Here is a 10,443-nt window from a genome sequence, read left to right as displayed (position 1 = left end):
TGCCTCTAGAAGTGTAACGTTTTTTTTTTTTTTTTGCCCATCTGGTCCAATTTCTACATGTCTCCCCAATTATGAAAAAAAAAAAAAAAAAAAAAACATTCGTGTGACACCGCAGAACGCACTTCCCTACCTTTAGCAATCCCATTTTTGCACACTCCGTAGTGGCAAAAAGAAGTGAGCATTTTCGCTAAATTGTCATGTGGGGCAAATTAATTTTCCCTTTTGGTCGTTTTATCATCCCATTCGACAACGCTCATCTGGACGTTTATATTCGCATCAGGAATAGTGGGGCGTGTCATATGATGTGTTTTTCTCCCGCACTCCCAAAATTGTCTCCTCTGTGAGGCTGAAAAGGCTAAACAGGCTAAGTCAAGCATAGCCAGGCCTCGACAAAATACACTGCAGACCATCTGTACAGACCACACTTCTCCTAAAAAAAAAAAAAAGTTATACTCCATTACCCTCCAGGACACTCCACAAATATTCCAGACACCATGAATAACAACCTGATGCTGTCACTTAACAACGCCAAGGACTACCTGAAAAGCAGAAACGAAAATGGCCAATCCGTGTATAACCACATATGTGATTTGATAAATTTTATCATCGTGGAAAAGCCAGAAAAGAGTTATGAACATTTCGAAATGATCTCTAGTCATATAAAGGAAATTAAAAAGGGGGACTCTGTTTCGGCTCCGTCTGCCACATCATATGCCTCTTCTCCCCACCACGGCAGGAGCAAAACATTTAAGGAGCCCAACTTGAGGGACGTCAATTTAGACAACTACATATTGCAGGATTATATAAAAAACAAAAAAGACTGGCTAGCCAAAATAAAATTCTCACTCCAGAAAAGAGTACAGCACAAATCTGCCCACTTACCTTTTTTAAAAAATTTTTACGAGCAAGCGAAATTAATTAACTGGGCAGGATACAACATAGGGAGCGATTCTGTTTGGCTCATAAATGAATCTTTGAAAGATGTCCTCGAAAAATATAAAAATGACTTGGCCTCCCTACATTTCTGGGGAATACTCAAAGGGGTAAAAAATGACTACTACATTTTGGAAGGGCTTCTAAAGGGAGACTCCAGTTTCCTGTTTCAGAGGAAGGGGGAAAAATCTGCACCTTCGGAGGATTCGAATGGAGGGGAGTCCTCCAGGAGCGGACGGTCCGCATCATCAGATGGGGGGGAGCAAGAAGATGAGGACGAAGAAGACGACGAGGAGGAGGACGACGAAGAAGAAGACCACAATGACGAAGAGCAGGAGGGCCGAAATAAGAATCACAGAAAATCAACAAATAGAAAGGGGAAAAATAAATCAACGGATAACCACCAGCTGAAATACAAAAAGGAAGACTTTGTCACTTTCAACAAGAGGGTCAATAGGCATGTGTACTGGGCGTCCGTGAACGGAACGAATGAATGGGTTCTCCTAAAACCTACGACACCAGAGTACATCCAAATGGCTAGTAAAACGAATAAAATGCTTACAGGAGATATGAACAAAATAATAACCGCCTTTCCAAACATTGCCATAAAGGAAAAGCACTACCTCAGAGCGCTCATTTCGCTCATATCTTCCTACACACATATATCGCCAAAGAAGTATTACATCACCAGGGGGGCAGAAAAAAAACAGGTAACTGGGAAGAGGAAAAAAGGAGGCACAGATCAAATTAGTGATGCGGATGAAGATGAACCGGATTACTCTGGTGCGTCTAACGAAAAAAATGACGATTCTAGCGAAACGAAGGATGAAAATGAATGTACGGACAATGATGAAGAGGACGAGGGGAAGGACGGAGATGGAGACAAACGGAACGGAAATCTTGACAATGATAACCACGATGCTTGGGATGATATTCTAATAGAAAATAAAAAATTCCAATTCGATGCAAATTCCCTGTCACGTCTAGAAAACTGGGTTCACTGCAAACATAACTTCCTGCCAAATGGACATGTCTGCTACCCCAAGGATGGACGCACGAAAAATGGGGGACGAGCAAGTAACGCCAAAATGAAACACATTATTAAACATAACCCACCTTTAAAAATCCTAAGAGGCATTAATACACAAAACGAAAACCAAGGTGCCCCTACGTGGAAATTGAAGCACCTCAATCCTGGCCAATACTACGGAGCTCATAGTTTCCATTACGATGTAATAGTCCTATACAACTTTACGTTTTATGGCGCCTTTACAGTTTACTCAAATAAGCAATTTTTTAACTTTTACATTGGAAATGGGATAAAATCCAAGCACTCGTTTATTCATACTTATCAGCCTGGTAAAGTCGAATCGGACGAGAGTGAGTTGTCCGAGATGGACCACTCAAGCTGAGAGGAGAAAAGCACACCCTCTTTGTGATGAAATGGCTAGCTAGCCAAAAAAAAAAAAAAAAAAAAAAAAAAAAAAAAAAAAAAAAAAAAAAAAAAAAAAAAAAAGGCAAAAAGAAGGAAAATTTTTGTGTGCATATAATGTGGTCTTTGTTCCAGCTCGGTATTTTTTTTTTTTTTTTTGCCTACCCTATCGTAATGACGTTGCTGTGCCACTACATGGTGGTGTCAGCAACTTTCCTTTTGTTTCTCGCATAGGATATCATTTTGGAGGTACCAACATACATGGTCACTTTCGAAATAGAACCGTATTGATACACACAAAAATCGATTAAAAAAATACTACGCTACATTGTGATCACCATTGGTAGGTACGTACCGCTAGTTCGTACCATCCCTCCACAAACGCTAACACCTTTATGCCGTCTGACGATGTATTGGAAGCGGCTCCTCATGGGAAGAAAAGTAAATGACCAAATGGACTTGAAATTAGTTTCAAAATGTTAAACAGGTTAAGTTTGTTTTTAATGTGTAAGCAGAATTTTCCATCATGGAGAAGGACATACAAAAAAAAAAAAATGAAAATAGAGAAACAGAGCCAACAAAGAGTGTCACACTAAGGGAGACACACTCACAGGTAGGAGGAATTTCCAATGCTCGTCTCTTCACTTAAAAGAGGTCTTTTCACCAACAGCTTGCTTAAAATGTTAAAAAAAAAAAAGGCAAGGGCAATATTTCAAGCGTGCCTTGTGCACATAGTGTGTACATTGGCTTCCATTTCATGTCAACTTGGATAATGAGCTACGTCTGTGTTGGATCAAATGGGTGATACTCCAAACGGACATCCGTAAAAAACGTACACACTGCTTCTTCCCACTGTTAGTATAAAATATCCATCCAAGGTAACATTAGTTCCACCATTTGACCAGGCCTAGTCCGTCCTGCTGCACGGTGCCCTAAAAAAGGGGATTACACACGAACGGGTGAGGAGAAGAAATCCCCCAAGGACAACGCGATGTGCAGACAAATCGTATAGCCGTGCCGCCATTCGGCTGCCCTATCTTACCGTTATGGACATCGATGGCGTCGTCTCATCCTTCCGCATCTCGTTGGGGTCTGCAAAAAGTACACGTGCATTTATCCATGTCGCCCCGCATCTGCGTGCTCACGTAATATACACCCTCACATGTACATACGTCAAGTGCGTTTTATTTATTTATTTTATTTTTTTTTATTTTCCCCCCTTTGCCTACCGCTAAAATAGGTGTCCAGCACCCGCACTCTGATCAACTCATCTTTTGTGTAAAAAAATTTTATCCCCTCGTATATCCAGAACCATTCCTTCTTCTCCATATCACTAAAGGGAAAACGCAAAAATGAGCAAAAATCAAAAAAAAGTGTTTTCATTCGTTGAAGGTCATTCCCACGGCTGCCGCTCCCAACTCGTTCACTTTTATCCGCGTCAAAAAGAAAGCATTTTTTTGTTTTTATCTCTCTCGTAACTCTCATCGTACAACTCCTTGGGTTCCTTCAAATTGGCAGAGTTCACCCGGATGTTCTCGAAGAAGCCTATGCTGACTATAAACGAATGGGGGGGAGTACCATGTTTACCGTGTGGCTGTCCCCATTTGGAGTGTGCCCCCCGTCCCGGTAGGCACTGTAGCCTTGGAGGGGGGTAATGTATCATACGTGGGGCTCTATACAATGCACAAAAAATATATAACTTATTCTACACGTGCATCTTGCTCCATCTGCGTATGTCCTACTTATGATTCCATTCGAGTCGGACTTTTTAACGAAGCCTTCAATAATTTCATTTTCAAACGGCTGGAAATATACCAGCCTGAAAATTACGTCAAATCGAATTTCCCCTGTGCCTTTTAGAATTTCCCTATTCTTCACCTCCAGTATGTCGTACAGACCAACACACAGACCCACATTTTGCAGCACCTTAAAAAGAGGAGGAGAAAGAAAATTGTTCCAGATGTCAGGTTCCTCTAAATGGTTCACACGTTAAATGGGTTTACGCTTTCCCTTGATGAATGTGTTGCATAAGCTGGTTGGCCGCTACAGGAAGGGCATAAACGTGTCACTTTTTTTTTTCCCTCTCCCTCCCTCACACACTCTATTCTACTCCTTTACTGCCAATTTCGTGCCGCCTTCACAATGGATTATCCCACAGCTCACAATCATACCTTGTCGACATACTTGGCCCTTATTAAAAATTCAATCACATTTCTTAACTCCTCTTCCATAAAATGGGGCTCAATCTTTATCACGTCTTCTATGCGATACAGGGAGAACATCGTTGACAGTTAATAAATGAGGAAAAACAGCAACGAGGCTTTGTGCCCTACTTACGTAGGTTCATGATTTCACCAGGGGGGGTAATCAGCGTACACCTTTGTATACATATGCTTATTAGGTAAACTGCTGCTGGTGTAAAATGTGAGCTTCTCTCATGAGGAAAGAAAAACCAACACCGAAAGCGCCATTTTTTTAAAGCCTATAAATACGGTTTGGGCCCCAACACGCCAAGTGAGCGTTTCACGCAGGTGTTATTTCACTTGGATGTATGAAACACTGAACGGTGAAAAATGGTGGGGTGAAAAAAAAAAAAAAAGGTTCTCTATGTAATACTTTCCATGTAATGCCCAATCCGTCTGAACATCCGTGCACGTATACTGAAACGGTGAATTATCGCCGCCTACTTGGTTTGCCCAGAGCCACGTGCCCCCTAGGTTAATTCACCGATATGTATATTTTTTGTTCATTTTTACGCCCCTTTCTCCTGCATAATAGGGTTTCTCACTTCAGTCCCACCGTCCGCGGGCCCCCAGAGGCAATTTTTTTTAACACGTGAAACTTTTACAAATGCTTAAACATTTGGTATTTTTTTTTTTTCCTTCCGTTGGCTATCTATCCCCAATTGGAATTTTTTTTTTTTTTTTTTTTTTTGTTCTTTAGAAATATATAGAACACACGCGTTTTGAGGCTCAAACATTCTGCTCCTGCCCGCCACTCCATCATCTCATCATCATCATCACCCACCTATACGTTCACCACCAGGAGGTTCCCTTTGAGGATAGAACACATACATTGTGCGTGAGGAAACGTACACAAGTATAGGCGCTGCACAAATATATATATGTATATTTTTTTCCCGTGGACGTTATACCTACATGCTTGTAAATGACCAACAAGCAAAATTGCTTACTCTTCTATTAGATGCCTCTCAAGTGAAAGGAAGATGGTAAGTTACCCGTTTGGATAATACCTAATTGTGCGATGGGGCTACACCGAGGAATTGCCATTACAGGAAATATATTTTGGCTTATCTGTGTCAATGTATTCGAACACTGCTACAAGAGATGATACACACGGGGGGGGTCCAGTTAGGGTGTCCCTTTTTTTTTTTTTTTTTTTTGTTGCCCACCTTATGCACCCTCTTCCTCGTTTGTATGTTAAGCGCCTTTCTTGTGTCCTTCCCCCTCTCAGATCGTCTAAGCAGAACAGCATGTCCATCTGTGCGCGCGCCGAGTCACCCACCCCGTGCAGCTAATCCATGTGCGCATTTTCATTCTGCAAATCGACACAGTCAAACACCTAATGATCACAAACACACACACACCACCCGTTCCGTGTGTACGTAAGTTATCCCCTGTTTAAATAATCTGGCATGTGACCCCTTCCTCGGGAGAAGAGACCCAAGCTCAGCATCTTTTCGCCACGTTGGTTGGTACGTCCGCCAGTACAATAGCGGACACCGTCAGAATTTGTTCCAGCCCGCCCAAGCAACATCCCACCCACCCACACGGACACACATCGCTCAACTAAATGATGAAGAAAAAATGAAAAAATGGAAAGGGAAAAGAAGATGGCACATAAATATCCTTCTGATGTTCATTCATCACTTCTTTGATAGGATAAATTATTCCATGAGAAACACCTTCCTGCATGACCACTACATTTATATGAAGTTTAAAAAAAACAAAATCATAGGTCTCTTGTCCATTATTAATTCCTCAGTATGTTTAATCATTACTCCCTTGGTTGGGTACTATTGCGACAAGCATAAAAAAGACAGGAAGAAAATGTTGCAAATTATATCTGTGTCGTACCTCTTGGTGAATATCATCCACTACATGTTCATACGCACCAACAGTTTGGGCCTCATCATATTCGTCACTGCTGTGACGAAGATGCTGCACGAGTGCTCCCACGTGATTACGGAATCCATCTTCATAGAGAGCATAGACCGGGGTGAGTCCGTCTGCCTGAGCATGCGTACATGAACACGCGTATTTATACGTCCATACGTATACACCCGTGCCCGTAACAAGCGTACTTATTCACACCTGCGTGTTTGCACCCGCCCCACAGGCAAGAAGAGCATCATCTTTACCTACCAAAAACTCATAAGCACAGTGGCCACCATGCTAGGACCTTTTTTTTGTCTCCTCCTATTCTACGTGTATAATGACAAGTGGAACATTAAAAACATTTTTGTTATTTTCCAGTTTTCTATATTAACAATCCTGCCACAGACGTTCATAAGTTTCTTGTGGCAAAACAATACTGTCGACCAGATTAAGAGTCCCGAGGAGACGGCACTGATCTCCAAAACAAATGATGAGAAGCGTGTTCTTTGCCTCTCCACAAGTCATATACCGTACATTGTTTTCGTTTCTCACATTATTACCCTAGCTGGGGCAGGTAGGCCTTCTTGTAGACGGGGCAAGAGGGGGGCGTAAGCGCCCCGGTGCGAACTTGTACGACTGATTAAGGAGGATCTCCACGTGGTGAGGCCTAGCTAACCCCTACACGCCCCACTATATCATTGTGCTCGCACATTGTGCATCCCACCCACAGGCATGACGTTCAAATACTTCTCCCTGTTTCTCAAGTCCGAATATAAAGTGTCGCCCATGCTAATGTGCGTCCTGAACATTGTCATTCCAGTCCTCCTGACCGTTTTCACCTACAGTAAAATTTGAAAAGGAAAAAAGGGGCCCCCACGGAGAAGAGAAAAGCGCACCTTCATGGGGGGGCCACGCCATCCGTCCGCTAGCGAGTGGGTCTATATATACAAAAATGTGTACATATTTAATTTTTATATTTTCTTAATTTTTTCCCCCCCCCGCAGTTTCACAAAAGCTGTCCAAGTCGCTGGGTCGGGCTCAGGTTTCCCTCTTCTTCACATCCATTGGCTTTTTGTAATAGCTTAAAAATGTCACGAACGCACAGGCCACTCCTTTGCTGCTGTTCCTGTGAGCCGCACAAACTGCACACATATATACTTGCACCCAAAAATATATTTCTTCATTCCTGTACCACTTGGTACCGCTTTTCTCCCTTGCAGGCTTCTCTGTTCACTTTTGTACATACACAATTACCAGGACGTTTTAAAGGTCCACATTTTTAGGTACCCACCACTTAAGGAGACGCAACCATTTAGCAACTGATCATATTGATCTTAATTTATGCTCTTTACGTACAAATGACATTCCCCTTTTTTTTTTTTTATTCACTTTTCCTTTCCGTAGGAGTGTCTTCCAAAATTGCACCAATTCGATAGATAAAAGTATTTTGTATGACTTCATTGATACCAACCGGTACACAGGTATGCACTTGGGAGGGAAAGCAGAGTCCGCATGTAGAGTCGAGAAAAATAATCTCCTTGTGTGGGTAGTGGGATATGAAACAGATTTGCACACAACACACATGGGTAATACAGTTTTGTACATGCATGCGTGCCTAAATATAACATATTCTTTACCCCCTTTTTTCAAATGAACAGGTCGCTGGATGGGTGTGCAAAGCTTGTACTACTCCGTGTGGTCCATCAGCGCGTATTTTGGTAAGAATGCGAGGAAGGGCTTAATCAAAGATGCTGCTTTGTTTTTTTTATTACGTCTTTTCGTTTATTGTTGCCCCATTACGCTGTCCTCCATTTGACCGCTTGATCGCTTTTACTTTTCTCTTCTTCCCAGGCGGATGGCTCTCCGACATATCGTCATACAGAAACACGTTTAAAATAACAAGTAAGTGGACACTCCTTTGCCGTGTTCTCCCCTTGGAATTGGCTGCATTGCTGTGTGAACACGCTCGTGTGTATGCCGTTCTAAAACGTTCCACCCAACTGCAGTTCTCATTGCAACATTCTCGTATTTCCCCCTCCGTGCAGCCTTTTTTTATTTGATATCCTTACTAATATATGCCCCCCTGTTGTGGCTCGTGCCGGTCAAAGAAGCCATGTGAGTGTGGGCAGATTGGTGTGCACCCACACCCCTTTCCTGGGAAAATGAAAAAGGGGAGACGGAGAGAAAAAACAGAAAAAAACGAAGAACTAAAATAGGACAAAAAAGAAACAGACACTCACCCCATGCATGTAAGTACACCTGTCAACTGTTATACAAGGACTATTGCAAGCCCACTCTTTCTGTTTGTTTCTTTTTCTATTTCCCTTCCCAACGTGGTCAAACGTGCAGCCTCTCTTTGTGCAATTCTTCTTCTTTTTTGTTTTAATTCTTGAACCCCTGTCTCACATGTGTCCATTTGTTTAAAAATAAAAGTGTGTAAAATATATCCTCCCAGTTAAGCTCTACATGTCATCGTAATTTATGTTAATGCATTTTAATGTCCATAAAAATATGGCATCGTTTTTTGAATTTCCACGTTAGCCCTTATTAAGCTTTTCTGTTTTTTTTACAAGTGTGTTTAGTCTTTTTTTTTTTTTTCTACTCTGCCTTGTTCTCTTTGGGCTCTAGTTTGTGCCTTTTTTTCTCTGCTTTTATTATTTTATTTTTTTTTTTTTGGACTCCCATTAAGTTATTTTCAATTTTCTTATTTATCACACCCTTTTAACGCATTTTTGTAATAAAGCAACTGAGCAGCCTCACGATCGGCCAAACTGTTCCTTTCACTTTTGTGGAGTGATATGTACGTGATGAGCGGCAAAGGGCAAAGTCCATTAGAGGACACGCCCTCTATCTTGTCTCCTCTTCTTCCCAATTATAGCATTTCCACCTAAGGCGAAAAAAGAAGGCAAAATTTTTTTTATGAACAGATAGAGGGAATTTTCACGAACGGGGGAACGTTTCCAACCTGTGCTCTTTTGCACTAGCTGCGAGAAGGGAAATGGCTTGAGGTTAACACACGCTAGTACAGATGCTCCCAAATTAAAAAGGAAACACACCCGATTAATCTAAAGAAAGACCCACTAAAACCATGTCACATGATTTACTCTTAAGAATATACTTAATATGACTCAACTTTTAACGGGACGGTTATCCCGACGCCTTGCGGTGAACCTTTTTTTTCCGATGAGATAAGTGCAATGAAGAGATTAGGGTTCCCGACCTTTTCTTTTCACCACTTCTTAGCCGCTCAACCAAAGGACCATTTTTTTACATCAAACCAGCAGAGTAACACGTCCAGAATTAACATAACGCAATCGTGAATAAAATAAAAATTATATATGATTAAAAATTCTGAGTAAAACGAAAAACTCTTTTTTCCTGTTGGGTAATTTAGGAAAAGGGGGAAAATAATCCCGACGTTGCTTCTCAGGGTTGTTCTTGTTTTTGTTCAACTGTTCATATATATATATATATTTTTTTATTCCATTCCAAATGGGTAAAAACAAAAATGTTTCCTCTTAATGTCAAATTAAAGTAAAACATTTCTCTTTATAAATGTCTTTCCCCTTTTATTTCTACATCCGCAATTTTCACTTGAGCTTTTTCAAAAAGGAACAAACTGATCTATTGGTCCGTTAACCATTTTAATGTCTTGCTATAATGCGGGGGTGTTATTGCTTTTATTCACATTGGTAAAAAAAAAAAAAAAAAAAAAAAAAAACACAGCTAATATTGCTACGCATTGATATTATTTTCACTTCTTGGGAAATGGGGATGTTGCAAAATGTCGACCACTAGGGAATGCACAAGTGACAAGACTGTCTAACTGCGGGGTATATCTACATGCTACACTTTTATTATGTTTGGAAGTGTACCATTTGTTTCCCTTCCTTTACCTGAAATGATTGCTCATTTTGTTCATTTTTTTTTTTTTTTTTTCCTCCGCGTGGTAATTACACA

The 10,443-nt window shown here is 41.1% G+C and overlaps 3 protein-coding genes across 3 annotated transcripts; 2 read left to right on the top strand and 1 right to left on the bottom strand.

The window, feature by feature from the left end:
- Positions 1-494: 494 nt before the first annotated feature.
- AK88_03530 (uncharacterized protein) lies at positions 495-2,345 on the top strand (the record flags this gene model as incomplete). The annotated part of the gene is made up of 1 exon (XM_012481143.1): positions 495-2,345. The coding sequence occupies one exon, from the start codon at positions 495-497 to the stop codon at positions 2,343-2,345; it is 1,851 nt and encodes a 616-aa protein (XP_012336566.1).
- Positions 2,346-3,249: 904 nt separating this feature from the next.
- On the bottom strand, positions 3,250-4,647 carry AK88_03529 (uncharacterized protein; the record flags this gene model as incomplete). Its single annotated transcript, XM_012481142.1, has 6 exons — positions 3,250-3,297; positions 3,408-3,457; positions 3,595-3,698; positions 3,856-3,919; positions 4,108-4,291; positions 4,537-4,647. 6 exons carry the CDS (start codon positions 4,645-4,647, stop codon positions 3,250-3,252), a joined length of 561 nt encoding a protein of 186 aa, XP_012336565.1.
- A 1,545-nt stretch (positions 4,648-6,192) lies between these two features.
- Positions 6,193-8,602, top strand: AK88_03528 (uncharacterized protein; the record flags this gene model as incomplete). The annotated part of the gene is made up of 9 exons (XM_012481141.1): positions 6,193-6,604; positions 6,725-7,057; positions 7,214-7,327; positions 7,488-7,557; positions 7,704-7,766; positions 7,888-7,964; positions 8,142-8,201; positions 8,335-8,385; positions 8,529-8,602. The coding sequence occupies 9 exons, from the start codon at positions 6,193-6,195 to the stop codon at positions 8,600-8,602; spliced, it is 1,254 nt and encodes a 417-aa protein (XP_012336564.1).
- Positions 8,603-10,443: the final 1,841 nt, after the last annotated feature.

The sequence above is a fragment of the Plasmodium fragile genome (genome assembly GCF_000956335.1).
Source record: "Plasmodium fragile strain nilgiri unplaced genomic scaffold supercont1.41, whole genome shotgun sequence".
NCBI lineage: Eukaryota > Apicomplexa > Aconoidasida > Haemosporida > Plasmodiidae > Plasmodium > Plasmodium fragile.
The sequence above is the reverse complement of the archived record's forward strand: the minus strand, read 5'-3'. Positions and strand labels throughout refer to the sequence as shown.